This window comes from Varanus komodoensis, unplaced genomic scaffold (assembly GCF_004798865.1).
Source record: "Varanus komodoensis strain SLA01 unplaced genomic scaffold, ASM479886v1 scaffold1, whole genome shotgun sequence".
Lineage (NCBI taxonomy): Eukaryota > Metazoa > Chordata > Lepidosauria > Squamata > Varanidae > Varanus > Varanus komodoensis.
Window position 1 is genome coordinate 137,975,917 of NW_025335268.1, and position 20,725 is coordinate 137,996,641.

The following is a 20,725-nucleotide window of genomic DNA, read 5'->3' on the forward strand; positions in this document are numbered from 1 at the left end:
ATTTCCATAAATATATGCATCAACTGGGCACTTTTAATTATGCATTCTCCCCTGTTGATTTAAGTATGCTATCTTGTAGGTCTACCTCTGTGTAAATACTGCAATTATAAGAACTAGTAGATTTTGCAGAAACTTTTCATTTTGAGTGCCTATATGGATCTGAATTTACTGAAATAAACAATTCAACATTTAGCTTCATTGGAAACCCATTTACTTATTGTTTTCACCTCTTTACATGCTGCTCTGAGAATTCTTTGGGATGAAGTTTCAGGATATAAGTACCTAAACCAAGAAAACATAGAAGAGAGGAAAGACTGGTAAGGCAAGAATAAAAGGATTTTTAAAACTTTTTGCATATTATCAGACTGGGACACAATGCACTTTGATGCTCTCATACTCATTGTCAGCTTGCTCACCCATTCATGAGCGATGATGTTGTTTTATGAACTTTTCCCCCAGCTTGATCTCTTCAATTCTGGAGATTATATTTACTGAAAAAATAAAGTCCATTCCTAGGCAGTAGAGAGCTTATTTTTATTCATCAAAAGGAAAGAGATAAAAGACAGAAAAACAATAACTTTGCCATTGGAGGCAGGGTTTTTTGTGGCTGTGTGTTTTTAGAAAGCCTTTACAAAGATCTGTAATGCCAACAGACACATAGCTAAGGTTGACAACACACAGAGTCAAACATACTGGCATTTCTGGGTCTGCTCTAGAGAAGGCTGTGGAACTGGAATGTTCTCAGATTAGGAGCACACAGTGGCTTCTTTCCACAAAGCATTTCTGGTGTGTTTGTGATTCTACACATATAGTAGTTTACACATGCTCTACACAACACAACCCTCTTCCTCCATAACTTCTCCCATTTTTTGCCATTTACATAGCATTAGGTGTGCTATTGTATGGAAATGGTCAAATGAACCAGAATGAGATCCTTCTGCATGTGTACAATTCTGTTATACTGATATATCACCTAGCTGTGTGTAAGGTAATATGGAGAAAAGCAGTGAAAGAAAAACTCTGGAAAAACTATGTGGTCAAGAGCCAGTCTCAATTCCATGAAGAATCTAGAAGCAGAAGCCTCAGTAAAGTGGGAGGTTAAAAGCCTCATGCAGAGAATCTCAGTGCACTACTAGATAACTACCCGGCCAGTGAAGAAAAAGGAAGCTACAGCCCTTATATCACTTACAAAAAGGAAGCTACAGCCCTTACTTCAGTGGTAAGCAACTTAGTCCTTCTAGATAGTTTGGCCTTGTTGTTGTTAGTCGTGAAGTCACGTCCGACCCATCACGACCCCATGGACAACATTCCTCCAGGCCTTGCTGTCCTCCACCATCCCCCGGAGTCCACCTAAGCTCACGCCGACTGCTCCAGTGACTTCATCTAGCTACCTCATCTTCTGCCATCCCCTTCTTCTTTTGCCCTCAGTTGTTCCCAGCATTAGACTCTTCTCCAGGGAGTCCTTCCTTCTCATTAGGTGGCCAAAGTATTTGAGTTTCATCTTCAGTATCTGGCCTTCTAAAGAGCAGTCAGGGTTGATCTCCTCTAGGACTGACTGGTTTGATCACCTTGTGGTCCAAGGGACTTGCAGGAGTCTCTGCCAGCACCACAATTCAAAGGCATCAATGCTTCAGTGCTCAGCCTTCCTTATGGTCCAGCTTTCACAGCCTTACATTGCAACTGGGAAAACCATAGCCTTGACTGTACACAACCTTACCATCGGTTATGCTGGCTAGGGCTCATGGAAGTTGTAGTCTAAAACATCCAGATGGCCACAAGTTGCCCACTGAAGAGTTGTTGCTCCTTAACCTCAGGATTGTGGCTGCTTTTCCCCTCCAGTTGCATCATGACATTCCATACTCCTCTGCTGTCGAGCAACTAAAAAGCCATTTCATCTGTTTTCTTACTCGGCATGCTGCATGGCAGCAACTGAAGCCCTGTACTAATTTTTGTCTGCACTGGGAATATGATCCCACAAACTTTGAGAAAAGTTGTTAGAATCACCTCTTGCTTTTCCAGCCATTCATGAGCCTTGAATGTTGCTTCAGCTAAAAGGGCAGATTACTGTGACCTTTTGCTCATGAATTGCTCTTTCCTTGTAGGATACAGTCTAATTCTTCCTAGTTTTGCTGGCCTCTTAAGGGACAATCCTCTGCATGTTTACAACAACAAAAAAAAAAATCCTACAACACCCAACATGCTTCAGCCAATATGCTCCAGCATAGCATTGTGACCTAAGCAATAATTTGGACCCTAAATCTATCGGGGAGAGATTTCTCTATTCAGAGTAATTGGATAGGATGGGAGATTCAGGGAAGCCACAAACCCCTGAAAAGTGACCTTGTTTATCCCTGAAAACAATAGGTCTGAAATTATTTTGTGCATTGGCAAATAAATGGCTGATTCCTAACTACTGACATCATGCAAAGGAAAGGAAAGAGAAAAATGGTGCACTGAGGGGGGAAGCATATTAACAAATTGCAATAAGAGAAAGCTGGCAAGAGGGCCAAATCCCCATTCAGACTGTTGTTGGTGGTGTTTTATTAATCAACCATGTAAAGCCAAAAAGAAAATGATTACAGGGGACACAAGTCCTTCTCTAGCTCAGGACTGGTCCTTCCAAATCAGAAAGTGCGACAGCTGCCGTAGGCAGTAGATGCCAGGCAGCTGCCCCCACATGCTTCCTGAGCCCCTTCCACATGTGAGTAATTTGTGGGTCAGTGCACCAAGGGGGAAGAAGGCCAAAGCATGCACAAAACTACTACATTTACTGTATCTTCTAGCATATATTATCTCTGGTCCCACCTGACTTCTTTGGAATCTGAGGGTTATGGAAAGATGAGACAGGCACCATAGTGGTCTGGGCTTTGTTGGTCCTCTCTATGGATCTATAATGGTGGAAGTGTGTGTGGGGATCTGTTGCTTTGCCTCAGCAGCCAAACGCCTCCAGCCGGCCCTGCTCCAGCTGTTACTTTTGTTGCCTTGTTCTCTCTAGCTGCTACCTGCCCCATTCACCTGCAATGGCTGCCTTCTTACTTCCAGAGAAGCTCTGAGACAGCCAGCAGCCCTACAGCACCTGGGCGAGTGCCTTATGCTGCTTTGGGATCTGCAGCCCAAGTACAGCAGTGGGTGTGTGCACAGACATTAGACGGAAGGCTGTATATCCAGTCTAGCCAAGGGCGTGCCTGATCACTCACACACCGGAGAGCAGAGTGTGGGGAAAGAGCAGCTGTCAGCAGAGGGACGTATGGCAAGGAGGGCTCCCTGACGCTCTTCATTAGATCAAGAAATTTTGCTACTGCTGTTTTTGCTTTTGAAGTTCCAGAGGACAACAGGCAACATCCAACCTCACCACTACCCCATCTCTGCAATCATGCTTCACTCTCCCTCTCCACTGAAAACAGCACTGGCATACGAGTGCTTCCAGGATCAGGCCAATTCAACTCTAGCATTGCCCTCAGATCACAAGCTGAAAATGAGGGGCACAGGAAAGCAAAGGGTCCAGGAGCAGGTGATGATGACGGTGAAACGACAGAAGCAAAAGTCCTCCCTTTCCTCGGGGTCAAATGTGGCAGGGCTCTCCAACCGAGGTAAATTCCGACCACAGCACTGAATAACGAAGGGTGCTCCTTGTGTGCGATAAATTTGCCATTACAGGGGCTGGTTGCCCCATCAGGTGTCTCTGTGCGCTTAAAAATGGGTGGTTTTCTTGGACCTTCGCCCGCCTTAGCCATCTGTTTGGTTCTGTCTGCAGGATTCTGTTGTGATGGTGGAGACTTGCAATTAGTGAGCCTTGCAATGAGGCTTGCTAAGTGCCTGATCAGGCATTTGGAGACTACAGTTCTGTAATTTAGTAGTGATGATGTGGAGAAAGTTAAAGGAATTTGATTTGATTATGAGGGTTGATTTAGAATGGTGCTGGTGCTGGTGGGGCAAAGTTTAGATGCTTTTGGTTTGAGGATCGGTGCAGATATGGCCTGTGGCATTTCAGCCTCAAGGTTCTGTGATTTTAATGTGATTTTGTTCTGATGAAACTAACTGGGAAATAATAGGACTCCCCAGACAGAGATAACCACCTTTAAATCTCCCTGATTTCAACAGCAGCACAGAGTATTCCCATTTAAAAGTCAAGCACCTCTCTTTGGAATAATGCAATTTATAGAACTGAAATCCAAGAGTGTGAGATTGTCTGTCTGGATTCCCAAGCAGCTTTTCTAAGTCTTGGAAGGCTGTACAGTTGGAATTTTTGGATGTGCATTGGCTGTCAAGATGAGAATCTTGCTATTACTTATGCCTGCCACTAAATGACATACTCAGTAACTTTCCAGGTTTTTATTTTACAGCTCTTGTGTCAACTTTTCTATGATTTAATCTGCAAATGATCTTAGGGATGGAGGGGTGCTGGGGTGAAGTGTATTATCCCACTGCTACAAATTCTTCAAAGTTTGCAGCTTTGTGCTTTGGCTGTGGCTGTGGCTGTCTTTCTACAGTGCCCTAAGATTATTCAACAAACCTGAATGCCTGGCCTCTGAGCCCCCAGTGAACCAGCCTGGCTAAAACTAATTTTTTAAATGCAGCTTAGCTATTTATGAGTCAAGTCTTGATGAATTTGTACTCAAAGCAACTCACAACAGGTAGTGAAAAGCAACAACATCAGTTAGGAATGAAAACATGAAACGGCAGACTAGACAGCTGCACATAACACCCTTGGTGGTCCTTATGGACAGCCCGGAAGACTTGCTGCCGCTGCCTGAAGAATGCAGAAGATTTGTAACACTTCCCTGGACATGGAATAGCCTGTATCTCAGACCTGACAGTCTTCTGTATGCCAGACTTGTAGTCTTGTACGTTTAAATTCTTTTTGGAAAGGAAAAAGAAAGCATTTCTTTAACTCTTTATGGGAACATTAGTCACATTCTTTGCTATCTGTTCCTTAAAATCCGGGACTTACCTGATCAAAATGACACAGGTTTCTTGAAAGAAAGGTTAATATTTATGGAGGAAGCTGTTTTGCAAATGAGAGATTTTAGAAAGGCAAAAACATTTGCTCATGGTCACTCAATAAAGCTATGCAGAACTGATCACAGTAAGTTTGTCCATGTTCCATACTTGGACCTCCAAGCAATCCTTCCAGGATGAAATAAGCTGGTTGCTCTGCTAAAAGTGTGTTCTCTGCCATTCAGTTCTTCTGAACCAAATCTTCCTGTTTCTCTTTGAGCAAGATCTGAGGTGGGTTTTGTGACTGGTTAAGTGTTCTTAGAAAGCAACTTAGCCAATTTTCAGGGAAGTGACTACTTTTATCCAGGGGCTAATTGGAGCATATGCACCAGTCACTTGTAATCTGGATTTCACTGTTGAAATGAAGCCGATTGAGTCTCTTGCTTTCTTTTTAAACAGTGACAAGATTTATTGATTTTAATTATTGTTAGGGCTCCTTTAAGAGACATTTTTCCTCTAAAGAAAACTCTGAAGAGACTAGAAGGAGATAATTAACATTTAGCAAAACAAAAATTGATATTAACAAGGGAAATAAATATCTGTTTCTTTTGTTTCTCAGGAGTATTTTTGCACATGTCCCCTGTTGGGACAATGAGACAGATATATTTATTCTTGATATATGCACCAAGGAGACAGTGCCTGCACATTTAGTTACAGACACGATCATTTACATTGCACTGTTTCCCCAACAAATATATTAATCCCTGTGCTGGAAAAGTTATACTAAGTGTCCTTCAGAAGTTTGAGGTACTTGATTGGCTCTGAAGGGCTTGTACAAGCCTGCTGCATCTTCATAATGAAGCAGCTGCAGACGGCATCAAAGATCGGAATCCCTCAGCACTGGCTTTGGGTGGCAGGCAGATCTCGAAAAAGCATATCTTGTGATGTGTTGCTTATCAAAGGGACATAGTTTCATGTCTCCTTTTCCCTGTGTTTTTAAAAAATAAAAAGGGTCTTAGAAGGCTACAGCAGGGAATGGAAGAGCTACTTCACATGCCCTGATCAATCCATTCCTCTTCTTTTGTAGAATTACTTCCCAAGATGCTTTTCCATCCAGTGAGGAAAAGTTATAGGGGAAAGATTATCCTAAAAACTACTTCCCTCTGCTGATTTATCTATTTTTTGTTAGATTTATATCCTACTTTTATACTGAACTCAAAACGAATTACCTCATTCTCCTCCTCCTGCCCCCAGTCTTATCCCCACAACAACAACAACCCTGTGAGGTAGGTTGGGGTGAGTGTCTGTGCCTGGCCCAGAGACACCCAGCTGGCTCCATGGCCAAGCAGGGACTAGAACGAAGAGTCCCAGACCCACGCTCTTAACCACTACACCACACTGGCTCTCGATGGTCCCCATAGGAGCCAATATACAGAATTCCTGTATTTTTTTCCTAGTGGAGTTTGGGGAGGACACTAGGCACAGAGGGAATTACAGACAAGGGATGGGTAAGCAACACTTCCCTCATCACTCTTCCACTTCCAAATGTAGCTTTGCAAAGCAGCTTTATTTATTTATGTATTTATTTTGGTTTTTTACCACCCAATAGCCAAAGATGTATCTGAAAGGTAACTGTCAACATTCTGACATTCCAAAATGCTATATCTGATATTATATTGGGAAGACACACCTAGTTTTGGTAGATCCTGACAGTCTTGTTAGCCCAAGCAAACTTGTATTCTTCATGGTTTAAATTAATAAAAGGATGGACCTAGCCTACAGACCTAGCTGATAAACCTACTTTAATTTTTAAGAAATCCAGTTGTTGTGATACTGATATCTTGGGAAAATCCTTTAACTGAAATTTTCCATGGCGTAGGATTGTGCTTCGCTAGCCCCCCACCCCACAATGTTTTCCTTACAAACAGTACCCATTCCAAATCTGAGTGAGTCCTTTTTTCCTCACCACTGCTCAGTCACTTGTCTTCTCCGTCTGGCCCCCATCTGCCCAGCTGCCCAGAGGGAAAGAGCCAGTGGAGAAGGACATTTCCACTCCGTATTCTTGTCTTCGCTTACATGCCTGGTTCTCAAAGATGACAACATTAAGGAGGAACAAGAACGGAACCAGAGTACTCTAGGACTCTGAAGTGCCCCCCAGAATTGACGTGGGCATTGATAGCTGCCCACCAATGCTGACTATTGATGCCGGACCCACTTCTGCATGTCTTGCTCCAAAGAAACATTTTAAAAAGTCTTGATCTTTAGCATAGAAATAGCTCAGGTAACAGAGAAGTATGTGTCATCTTTAAAACATCAAGATGCTAAGCAGGCAAGGTCTTTTCAAATTAATTGTATGCTATAAATGTGAGATATGCAGCAAAATAACATGCATGTAAACATCATAGAAGTATTGCATAAGTAAAGGGGTTCTTGGGAAAACTGACATTTGAGCAGCAATAAGTTGCTGAAACCAGATGGTAATCTCTTGAGAGTTCTGATGAAGCCCAGATAAGTAATTAAAGAGAAATAGCAGCCTGCCTAAATGAAAAAGTCGCTAATATATTTCCAGTAGGTAAAGAGGCAGAAGCAAATAGTCCTAATCTGAGTATCTATCATCATGGGGAAAATTATAGCAATAGGCATAGATGACTGACATTGTTTTATAAAAGGAAATAACGCAGGCTATAAATGTTAATGGGCCAATAAAATCCTTTCATTATGGTTATGTTTTCGGAAAGCTCTCATACGCTTCCATAAACATTTAAGAATGTTTGCATAGTCCTTGGGCAATAGACCCCACTAAACAGACGCCCTCCTGCATCCATCACTTAGTATATTTCCAGAGGGATGGCAATGCAGAGTTTCCAGTTGAAAGTCATCGTGACACTAATTCTACTTTCCATCCTAAATGGATTTGTTCTGGCACGGAAAAAGATAGATGTGGCAGTGGGAAAACATGGGGAGGGTGAAGAAGATAAGGATGTGTTCAGTCCATGAAAAATTCCAGGAATGAGGCTGTGCGACAACTCAGTCAGCCTGTGTTCTGGAAGTACCTTCCTCATTACAAGCAAGAAACTGAGAAACGCACCACAATATTCAACAATATCTGTCTTGTTTGACACATCCTGAAAAAAGGAGTGGTTGGGAAATAATTATGCTTGTTTAAAGCCCATGAAGTAAAACTATTCATTAGTTAAACTCAGCACTGATTATGATACTTTTAATGAGAGACTCAAAGACTGGCAGCTTTTGGCAGTTCAATAGCAAACAGGGTGCGTACAATGTAGTAAATGCAAGATATGGAAATCTAAAATATATAATCTTGACTGTGTTTATATTTGCTGAAGTTTATTTTTTATCGGCTTTGCTCTTGTGCACAATCTGTAGAAGAAAGTAAGATAGTCCTCTGCTGAGACGTGCATGAAATATCTGCAGAGAAAATGTGGATTTGTCTTCAGAAGGCATCAGTTTTTCACAAAGGCAGGAGAGAAAAACAAGATTATGTATGGTTACAGCAAGTAAAAGATGATCTCAGGTTAAGGAACAACATGAATTGATGCTAATAATAATAACGATAATAATCACACAAGGATTGTGCAATGTTCTTTGATCTTTTTATGCTGAGAAAGACAAAATTTGGGGAAAATGCTTCCTTTTATTTTAAGGTGCTCACTATCATTAATCAGCAGACTCTCGGACCCACTTTATGCATTACACTACCTGGCAGATGGGTGTTTCACCAGTGGTCCATCTTGTCTTCCTGAAGCATGTGCTCATATCAAGCAAGTGTTAAGCACGTATCTGATCACAGAAATAAATGGGGGTTAGAAATGCTCAAGACTCGTTCGATCCTTCCCAAGAAGTGTAATAAGGCCCTTTACAGCAGTACTCTCTTGTGCTAACCTGGCTCCACCTTTCCCAGTGGAGCCCTATCTTGCCTCTCTGCAAGAGAGAGCACACCTAAAATTCACAGATGATATCACAGAATAAACTGGAAATTGCTTGTACTTATGCATGAGATGAACATTTTCTGGGGGTGGGGGGCAGTTCTGTGTTGTAGAATAGATTAGATTAGTATGTTTTAGGAGCTGAAGGATAACAGCGCCTGCTATTCTTACATACATAATTTACGCATATAGTTGTGCTTCTTTAATTTGAACAGCTGGGCACCAAATGAAGACCTTCCAGATCAACTGGGAGAGAAGAGGAGGATATACTAAGCCTTTATTTGTGGTTTGCAATGTTTAATATTGTGTATGTACAAATGTGGTGGGTGACCATTGGCTAATAGCATCCTTTAGTTGCTTGCCATAAAGACCAGCTGCTAGGAGGCCAGCTTGTGGGAAAAACATCTGCATAACATATAACTGAAGCTGGGAGTCAAAAGCCAAGGACCAAAAGTAGAAAATTCTTTGATTTGTTAAACATTTAAACAAGGGACCTAGTCTTTTAGGGTATGACACATGCATCAAAATTCAACATAGTACAGGTGCTCATCACATCACATCAGGTGTGCACAGCTGACTTAAAGGAGAGAAGGGCCATTTTTGTTGTTGTCTCCCCAGTGGTGAGGATATATTTTCTGCCCTTCTTCAAATATTTTGCTATCAGAATGAATTTTAGGCTCTTTTGGCAGCGCTCATTGCAATATTTTCCTTTTTTAATAGTAGACAAAGCACATAAGAGTAGACCACTGAGCAGAAGTAGAAAAACAAACTGCAGAATTGTAACTTTTGGAGAAGTAGGGTTATGTCTGTATAGCAGCATGTCTGTTGATTAACAGATCTTGCATTTCATTCATCACACTTCTGCCCAATAGCCAAAATTATTTGGGTGGTTTATAAAAAATAAAACCTTACAAATACAATATTCTGCATTTGTATAAAACAGTTTTGCTCCCAACATATAAACACACATATATACATACAAGCATGCACATATCCAAACAATATTCCATGCCCTGATTAAAAACCAATCACTGTTGACTGCTTGGGAATATCCGTTCAAGTCAAGCTCCTTTCCTACTATTCTAAAGAAAACCTATTTGCCAAAGTAGAGACAAATTAAAATTGTTCTGCAGTGCATACACATCTAGTGTTTGGGACATGAAATAGCGCCGTATGTTCATTCACTGCATTGCACTTGGGCTGGATGCAGTGCATCCTAGTCATGCTCCTCCAAATCAGGTGCAATGCAGCAAGTATTGATCCATATTTGCCCTATTTGCACCCAGGTATTACAGCAAGTTCATGAAGATCAGGGCTAGGGAAGGTGGGGCTGAGGCACTCATTCTGTTATATACCCTATGGATGAAGTATGAATTAGCCCTCTGCATACAGATCACTTTGTGTATTCAGTCCATTCAAGTGTACATTTAGACCAGCGATGGGGAACATGTGGCCTTTCAGACGCTTAAGCATTACACTTCCCATCATCCATCACCATTGGCCATCCTGACTGGGGTATACAGGAGATGGAGCCCAATAATAGCTAAAGGGCTATTTTCCCACCCCTGAGTAGATAAAGTAAGATCAGAAATTCACCTCTCCATTTGCTTCTTTGTATTTTCTGTCATAAGGCTATAAAATAGTTGATGTTTAAAATATAAAATTATAGCATCAAAAGCAACATAAAATATAACATGATACAAAATTTTCATCAACATCAAAATTTAAAATAGAGATTTTAACACTGAGGTGCCGAGAATATACCAGTTATTTTAAAGGCCTGGGGAAACAAGGAAGTCTTTACCTGGTGCTGAAAATGCTATAGGGTTGCTGCCAGGGTTGCTGTGTTTACCTGGGAAGGCTGTGCCACAGCTGCTGGTATGTTACTACCAAAAGGGCCCTCTTCCAAAAGTGGTTGCCATTCACATCACTTCAATCAGAGAAGGCACTCAGAATAGAACAACTGAAAAAGATCTCACAGTTCAGGTAAGTGCACATGGGAGAAGGGGACCTTTCAGGCAATCTGTTCCCAAGCCATTTAAGATGAAAATCTCTGCATGTTTAGACAGAAAAAAGGCACAAACTCCCAGGATAGTTGACCCAGCTATGCTGCCCTTTCATTCAGTGCTTTAGTGTTCCTGGATAGCTGATTTATTTCCAGCCATAAATTTGGCCATAAACTTCTCTGTGTGGTTTTGCTTCCCATTTCAAAGATCACGTTAGCATTCTTAGTAGACACATATCTTTTTTAAACAACAATAACGCAATGTACACACACATGCAAATGCTGCATACAATTTTTTGTTTTCAAAAATGTTGCCACCTTGAGCTTATTACATGTAGAAGTGTATGCAAAGTCTCTTTCTCTGAAGAGTAACTTTAAAAAAAAAATCAAAGGGATTCAAGTGAGGTGGGCCAGCCCTGCAGCATTTGGAGCACCCCCTCCCCTCCTCTCCCCTCATTTTGCTCAATGTAACGCTGGACCTCTGCTTTCAAAGCCTTACCCTGAATACAGTGCTGCAGTTCTCTAGGGAGCTGGTGGCCCTGTAGGCATTGCAAGGACTGAAAGATGGGGCGAGGGAAAAACAAGAAGCTAAAAGCATCAGGAGGGGGTTGATCAGCCTAGTGGAAGGGCTTGAGTTCTTCCCTGGGCTGGCTTCGTCAGATGAGTGGCAGTGAAAGCGTAATCAATATTCACGTGTGCATGCTTAGCTCCTGTTTCTGTAATTCCTGGTATCCAGAATGGGCCCTGGATGCCTGAAGGAGCACTTTCTTTCCTATATGCTGGCCCACCCCTTGAGATCAGAGGCAGAGACCCTTCTCTGGGAGCCCTCTTTGAAGGAAGTTAGGAGGGTAGCAACCCGGAGAAGGGCCTTTTCAGTGGTGGCACCCCAACTTTGGAACACACTCCCCAGGGAGGTTTGCCTGGCGCTGTCACTTTATTATTTCCTGTGTCAAGTGAAGACCTTTTCTATTTTCCCAATATTTTAACATTTGATTGTTTTTATCTTTGATTTTATCATTATGGTTGAATGCAGTGTGTTGTGTGTTGTGAGTTGTATGCGGTTGTTTTGTTTTTTGTTTTTTGTAAGCCGTCCAGACACTTTAGTATTGGGCGGCATATACAAACTTTAAATATATAAGTAAGTGCTTGCAGTTTCTGGGTGGACTGATTTGGAACAATTGTCTTAGGTTGCACCAAAAATGAATATAAGAAAAACAAGTCCTATGTCGTATTGGCATGATTAAAAAGTTTAAACAGGTAATGTGATTATGAATTAGTCTGAGTGATCTGGTATGAGTAAAATGATTAAGCACATAAGGTGATTATAAATTAGTCTGGGAAGTTTGGTTTGGCAATGTGGGAAAGAGGGCCTATCTTACTGCTATCTTGGAAGCAAATGATGGTCACAGAACTACTGCAGGTAAAATGACAGCATTGTTTCTCCTGTGAGGACTCAGGCTTTCGGGTATGTGTAAGGCCTGTTGCTTGACATGTGGAAACCTGAAGAAATGACAGGAAGACCAGTGAGTAATTACAGTATGCTTATAAAGGAAGCATTTACAATAATGCTACCTTGTAAAAGTGTTCCCAGTAGACTGAGGAAAAGAAATCTGTAAGTGTAGTTTGTCATGCTAACCTATTTATAGTACATCTGTCACAGAAGAGAATCGTGAGGAGAAAATGCCCCCAAAATCCTGTGCCGCTGTGCTGAATTTATAGCAAAGAAATTTGCATTTGGGGATCATATTCAGTAAATACTTGGAGCCAATAAACTGTAAAACTGTTGCACCAGTAATGCAAGAGAGTTTCGTGTGTTTTCACTTCCTGATGAGTGGATAGGGAGACATTTTCCTCTCTCTTCCATAATGCTAGAACCCAGGGTTGTTCCATGAAGTGTGGGAGATTCAGGACAGATAAAAGGAAGTACTTCTTCACACTGCACATACTAATGAAATTCACTGCCACAAGATGCAACAAGGGCCACCAATCTGGACAATTTTAATTGGGTTAGGGGTTTAATTGGACAAGTTCATGGATAAGAAGGCTATGAATGCCTACCAGCCTTGATGGCTATAAGCTTCTTCTGATATCAGAAACAGAACATCCGTGTGCTCCAGTTCCTGGAGAACTTGGGCAGGATGGTGCAGTTGTACTCATATGCTGTTGTGGGGTCCTGTGGGTAGCTAGTTGTGAACAGAATCCTGGACTAGATGGACCACGGGTCTGATATAGCAAGGCTCTGCTCATGTCCTTATGAGCCTGATGCTGTTCATTTGTGCAGCAGCATCTGGAGAAGAACGCTTAGAACAGCATCTTGACAACAAGCCTGTGAGATAGGCCAGGGTCCCAGTAAGAGATAGGACAACAACTAGTTTATCTGCTGGCTTAGTCACTTAATGGTTTGTGTTGCACTTGTGCTTGTTATACTGGTGTTTGCTATGCAAATACATAAAGTGTGGTGCAGATGCATTTTACTAAGCACTTGGCGTGTGCACACTGTGTATGTAAAGGCATGCATTTCTTTTTCACACTTCCTGGGTTTACTGTAGCAAGCAAAGCTTTAATCTTGTTGTATGCTAGACAAATATGCCTACCGCATAGATTGTGAAGCAGGCCTTCTTTGAATTGTGTGTTTATTTCATAATGTTTATGTTCTATCTTTCATCCATGATTCCAAGGTAGCTTCCATGGACCTCGTTGCCAGCAGTCTCCCTTCCAGGCAGCACCCAAAACAAGGCCATAGCATCCTGTGCCCTCAGAGAGTAGAAACCTTTCCCAATACATAAGCATTTCACCATTCCTATCCCCAAGCAGCTGGGGCTGGTGATAGTTATAGTCCTACACATCTGGAGGGTGCCAGGTTGGAGAAGGTTGCTCTGTTTGGCTACGATTCCAGCACAGTCCAGGCACTTTTCGAGTACAGCAACCTGGGCTTCCTTTTTCTGGGTCGCACTTCTAATTTCAAAAGGGGTTTTCTTAGTCTCATTGAGCTAAATAATACATGTTCAAAAAGCAGTTAGAAAAAATGCTTAAGGCTGGGGAAACTTGCTAAGCTGGTAATTAAAGCTAACCTCTCCTTCCTGTTCTAGGTTAAGAGTGTGCTCTAAGCCATAGAACAACCTCACAGGACAACTGTGTGGCTAGAGGTTTAATTAGATTAATTTTTAAAATGATGACTATTTATCAGGAGCTGGGAGTGCAATCATGGAATTTCCAAAAAAAACCCAACAGCTAGCACAGAAAAGCCCTCACATCTTAGCCCCACACCGCCCTAACAAACTCTGTGTGGATGCCTCTTCAACTCACCACAAACACTTATCTGTTTGGGGTGTGTCCATAAAAGTTTGTGTTTTGTGCATCTCTAGAAGAAATAAAATAGAGAATGGAATAATTGCTGTGCATCACATTCACAATTAGCTTGATTGCACAAAGATCTGTGCATTGAGTCATCACTTTTCCCATAGATTCAAAGATAAAATTCTCATTTGTGTTGAGAATTTATACAAAGTGGTAAGTTTGCCATTTTTGCACCCGGAGTGAAAAAAATAGGTTGTTTAGACCCTCTTTAAGACTCTCTCAGATGTTTTAAATAAATAAATAAATAAAAATAAAATATACTTAAGTCAACCTTTATCCTTCTTTGAGTGGTTTGACCTTAGAGTGGTCCCAAATTGATCTTCCTTTTCTAGCATGCTTTTATATGAAATAACAACTGGTAGTGAACTGAGATTAAGAGTGCAATTTTGCACATGTCTTCTCAGAAGGGAGACCCATGGAGTTCAGTGCTTACCTCTAGTAACTAGGCACTGTATCACAACCTCAGTCTCATATTCAGGGTTTCTCCATACCTTATTTCATTGCTTATCCTTGCAACTTGATGACTATGGTCAATTTTTGGCTTCATGCATGCTTCCTCTGATGCATTTATTGCGCACCATTATTATAGAGTTCTAAACAAGGAAGAGTATTTCATGTAATCCAATTGATGTTTGTGGAATGGTATAGAAATGTATTTAGTATATTATGTTTTAGCAGTATTTGCTCTCTGAATCCTTTTATTATTTGCTGCTGGTTACACACCATTTTATTAGGAACTAATCTATCCTTCCCCAGCCACTATTTTACAATGTGCTTCTTCATTGTAAGCTACTTTTTATTGTTTTATTGTGAAGTTCTATCTTATTTTTAATTTGCCTTATGCATTACTCAGAAAACGTTAGAAATTTGACTGTCTAAATATGTAATTAAAAGACAGTGTAAATGCACAGATAAAAATAAATGGTGAGCTTCTTGCATACATTGTTGAAAACAAGGATGCTTGTGTCACTGCCATCATAGGTCAGATTGAATTTTAAGGTGCTGCAAGAATGTATTTCATTTTCTTTTGGCTGATCTACAGTCACATGACAACTGTCCATAATTTGTCAGATAAAGGTGAAAACCTTTGCTGATGGAGATCACTGATAAGAAGTAGAAGTGGTCAGAAGGCTGACTACTTCTTGCAGCAATAGAACTTGGACCTCTAAAATATAATTGCCTTGTCTGTCTTTATGTGTTTTTCTCCCTCTGGAAACATCTTGCAGAGGACCCTCACTCATAAAACTGTAGGAAGGGTTCAATAAGATGGGTGCAACCATCAAATCTTATGTTGATGCTTGTTGCTACAAAGGAACCTACAGCTTTGCTGCAAATTACCTTTAAGTCTTATCTTAAATTCTTTCTGCTCTCTTAAACGAACTCTTGGGCATCTACTGTTGATGCATCTAACGGTAGAGAAAATTTTGTAGGACAAAATTTTCTCATCATTTTAGACATCTATTGCCTTCTGCATTAGAGATTAAGAATTTGATAACTTCTGACCTTTGTTGCAGAAGTTGGTAAACAAAGCCTTGGTGACTAATTGTATACTATGCAAACATTCAAAGGAAGCCAAGTGAGAATACAAGCTCAAAATTAAGGTGGTTGGAAAAGATTCCATGAGGAGAAAGTTTTGTTACAAACTTTGTGAGAGAGCAATGTATACAATTCTGCTGCTCCATGTTCACAAATTAAGGGATTGGGTTAGGGTTAGCCTCCAGAGGAGAGGAATTTCAGTGCTTTGGGCCAGCCTCTAAGAAGACCCTCTCCCATGTTCCCACCAAGCATGACTGTCAGGGTGCTGAGACAGGGCCTCCCCAGATCTTAGTGCCTGGGCAGGCTCTTATAGGACAACAGCCTTTCAGATAGCCTGGACACAGGCAACTTGGATTTTATATGATAGCGGTGATATGAGCAATTTATATTGTTGCATTTGCTTACCCCCATCCAGTATCTTATATTTAAAAAAATAATACGAATAATAATTTGCCATCTTTGTCATGAAACGAATGGTAAACTGAATGAGTTTTCTAACTATCAAGTTGAAATAATACTATTTACAAGCTCAAAATCTGGTAACATTTCAGATTCAGATTCAGCTTTCTGAATTCTTCATATTTTACCAACTGTCTTAACCCAACAGGAATCAGATGAATTGGGTTTCACATGCCAAATCTACTTAGTGGGTCCCTTATAGCCCTATCCATAAGGGAAGCAGCGGTCTTCTCCTTGATGTCCATTAATCTTATTGCTCTTTCACCAAATATGGAGGAGAAATAATTATTTCCCTGAGAAAGTAAAATGATTCACTTGAATCAGGGTTCAGAACTCTCCTTTTCCACACCTAATACTGTTGCTCTGCTTGCAGGTTCCATGTATGATGGCCTGGCTGATGGTTACAACTATGGAACAGCCCGTGGTAGCTACTATGCCAAAGCTCACACAGGAAACAACTGGGGCCATGCGGTAAGGTTCTTTCTGAAATCCATATCATGGCACACCAGTGGGGTGCATGTGTGCAGGGGAAGGGGAGCCGTTCTGTTACCCTAAAGCAGGGTATTGATCAAGCCCTGCAGTCCCTATTCAGCCTTCTGGGATTCTCCAGCTGACCATGATGTTGAAGCCTCTACCATATTTTTCCTTTAGTTCTACCCTTCAGCACAACCACTGAATGTGTACAGAAATAAGTCCCAGAACAGAATTTATTTATCCTACATGGAAAAGGAAACTTACCTTATCCCCAAGGTGCAGTTAGCTATCAAAGCTGACAGCCTGATGAAGGGGTTTGTAGTTTACAGTAGCTGAGGAAACAATAGATATTTTATTCCTAAAGTTGCTATAGGATTATTTTAGGCTTAAATGTTCTGGGATGAAAATGTGTGCTCCTTTCTGTTTTCATTTTTGTATATCTTCTCCAGGAGATCTCTGATATATGTGACTGAAATTTTCATCATCCATTCTTAGAGTGACACATATGCTCACACAAATATGGCAGCAGAGAGTAGTTGATCATATACATTCCTTCAACAGGCCATCAAGTCACTAATCCTGTATCAGATTCCTAGATATCAGCTGTTGCATTTAGCCAATTCCATCCAAGCCATTCTAGCAAGTCAGACTGCAAACTGAGTTCAGATGATTTCCTTGTCCCCTATTAAGGTAGCAAAATGGTTAGCATCTCCTACCCAGACTCCAATGGGTAATACTTTCCAAAACATGAGGAGTGTTTCCATTATCAGGAAAATGTTACCTTTAATTTACACACACACACAGACACACAGACCACAGCCACATCTACACAGATAACATTTCTAGGGCTTTTTAAAAAATTAGAAATAATTAATTAGTCATGAAATATCCATTGTTGAAGCATGTCAATGCTTTTGTAAGGAAGGGAATTTGCAGGCTGGATATACAACTACTCATTGCAGAGTACACACCCAACAATGTGCTATATAAACTCAGATCAGGAGGTGCTACAGACAGATTCAGGCAAAACTGAGAGAACAAACATGCTCAACAAATAATAAATGGGGACAGAAACAAAAAGAATAATAGAATCCATTGGGTGTTGGTTAAATCCATTTCTGTATGATTTTCTTGTGACCCAGGTCATGGTATGGAGCTGCTGTTTACTACAGTTCTGAGAAAGAAAAAGATTTGGCAGTATTTTCAAATGCCCTTCTCCTAAAGGCATAGAATGGAAATCCAAATGCAATCTCTTTCATCCTCTCTCTCTCTCTCTCTCTCTCTCTCTCTCTCTCTCTCTCCCTCCCTCCCTCCCTCCCTCCCCCCCCCAAGTGTGTGTGTGCATGCGTGTATGCTTAGATAAGCATTGGCTACCCAGAGGTTTTCCCAGGTTACCCAGGAGCTACCCTTTGGGCCTTGGTCTGGTTGGGACTTAGGACCATAGCATGTAGCCCACACCCCAAAATTGGTATAGTCAGAGATGCATTAATGCAGGCAATGAGGGGCAGACTGACTGCTGGCTAAGCCACCATTGCGGATCTGGAGCTCCATGCAAATGCACTACACAGTTAAAAATGAAATTTGGATTGGAGAGGGCACTATACCACAGTTTCACCTTGAGCCTTAACTCATCCAACCAAATAATTCAGAGAAAGGCAAGGAAACCGAGGGAAGAGAAGAAAGAAAGTAGAACCAGGAAAATATTGTGGGTTCCTGGTTCAAGTTTCCATGTAAACCTAGCACACCACCTTCGTCTCTCAGCTCAGTTCTGGGAAGAATAAAACACAGTGTTTAACATCAGCAACTTGTAGCCATCATACTGCTTTCCCTCATGCCAAGGTTCCCTCATGTTCTGAGGCCACTGCACCCTGTATTGCAGTTGTGTAATCAATATGGAAAAACCCTTGGAGGTCCAGAGAAGAGAGCTTGAGTTCAAAGTGGGCTTGAGCTGCCACACTGAAATGGAACTGGTTTGTTTGCAGCAACGCAGGTTTCTGAGTTTCCCAGGCAGCGAGGCTCATAAGCAAAAGAGAAAAACCATGGCAATGTGGCTATGTCATCAGAGGAGGAGAGAGTGCATGCAAAGATCATAAAGAACTGGGCAGCTAGTTGGGTGAAACCTAGCCAGATCTAGCAGCTATGAGACAGATTGCCTATTGGTACAACATCCCATGATTTTAAAGTGCACGGGCTAGCTGGACTTAAGGATACCTACAGACTTAAGGTTGTAGGTAGATTGCAGGTAGATTGTAAGCAGAAACAATGCCTTTGTATGGGCTTAGAGTGAGATTGATGAAATAATAGATCAGTGTGGGTCTAGGGATGAATAGGAGATCACCTCTGGACCTCAGAGTCAAGCTGGTGCTCTAAGCATCACAAAAGCTTTATTCTAGGTAGAATAAGGTTTGCTAGCTGGTGCTTAATCTACTGTGATATAACCTGAGATGAAGGTACTTTAAAACTGGACCATGTGTCCTGCTAGGGCTTTAGATTGGCCTGTTTAAAGTTACCTTCATGGGTTGCTTGATCCAAGTGATCAGCTGGCATTTAGGAAGGAATGCATTATCTAGATTTTATAAGGTTTGTATATTACAAGTGGGCAAAACAGAGGACATACAAATCATGATCTTCGGTTATGACAGAAATGGGCAATTTCAAATGTTTTGGCCAACAACTTCCATTACACTCACCATTGGCTATGCTGGCTTGGGATAACAAGAACTGTAGGCTAAAACATCTGGAGGTTCACAAGTTGTGTGTCTCTGACCTAGAACAGGAAGAGCTATATTTAGTATGCTCACATTGCAGTGAAGTTTTTATGGAACTGGATCATGCAAAGAGTCAAATGCACACTCTGACTGCCAGCCAGGAATAACTTAGTAAACGTTATTATTATTAATAACAATGCTTTATTGGGACTTGTGTCAGATGGTCCCAATCAGGCTGTTCAAACACAGATCTTACTGCAAAACAATTAGAAAACTAGTGAGCATTCTTGAATCCATGTTCACATAAGACTATGAAAAAACATCTTCAGATAATTGATGAAGAGCAGAAGGCACATCCAATAAATAAATCCCAGATCTACTCTGTCCTTGGGAAGACTAGAAGGAATGGAATGCTATCAAAGACAATTTTACAGAGGAGGGCAGGAATATTTCCAACATGCAGGTTTTTCTTTTAGCACATTTTCCTCTTCCAGTTGTGTATAACAGGCTGCAGTGAATTAAATTTTCAAGATCAAGGGTGTGCACCATACATCAGCCAGGGTGGTACACCCTAATATTTTATTGCCTCGTTTTTTTCCCTCTGGCCTAAGAGACACTCCCTCTCAACGTGCTTGTGCAAATAAATAAATACATAAATTAATCACTCCAATGCCATCTGTACCTCTAGAAATACACCACAAGGGGTGTGTGCATGTTTTAATTAGTCAGCTCATTTGTTAAAAAGTTATTTTGCTAGCTGTAAAAATTAGAAACGCTGGTCGCTACATTCAATTTCCATCAAAGCCATTGTGCATCACTTTCTCAGTACTTGCTGACCACGTATCTAAAACCATAAAATGGAAAGTATATTATGCTCTTAACGGTTTTGTTAATCATTTTGCCATAAATTAAATTGCTGTAATACTCATTTGTTAGGGTTGTTGAGGGAGACTGAATTATAGTTCAAAAGTGGGGGTGGCTTGCAGGTGGCTTGCTGATTGGGAAGGTGTGCAAACCTGGATTTCTGACATTATCTATGAAACACTTTTGGGACCAAAGAAAAATATGATTGTTGTTATTATTATCTACATTTTCCATCTTCCCAGGCTAGAGTGCTTTAGGGACCTAACCAAGGTATGCTGATGTATTGCTGACATTATGACTTTAGCAGTGCAGCAGGAGTATTTGATTGCTCTGCCTGGATCTTCTTTGCTGGAGGAAAAAGCAGTAGTTTCACAAACCTGATCTCAGATTAGATTGAGTAAGCAAGTTGTGACAATGTGGATCCCCCATTTCAACAT

The 20,725-nt window shown here is 41.1% G+C and overlaps 1 protein-coding gene across 1 annotated transcript in view; it reads left to right on the forward strand.

The window, feature by feature from the left end:
* The first annotated feature begins 3,373 nt into the window (after positions 1 to 3,373).
* Positions 3,374 to 20,725, forward strand: part of PKP1 (plakophilin 1) — a 44,771-nt gene continuing 27,419 nt past the window's right edge. The window contains exons 1-2 of the mRNA XM_044429633.1: positions 3,374 to 3,590; positions 16,616 to 16,713. Coding sequence (XP_044285568.1) covers positions 3,374 to 3,590; positions 16,616 to 16,713 — 315 coding nt within the window. The remainder of the gene's footprint in view (positions 3,591 to 16,615; positions 16,714 to 20,725) is intronic.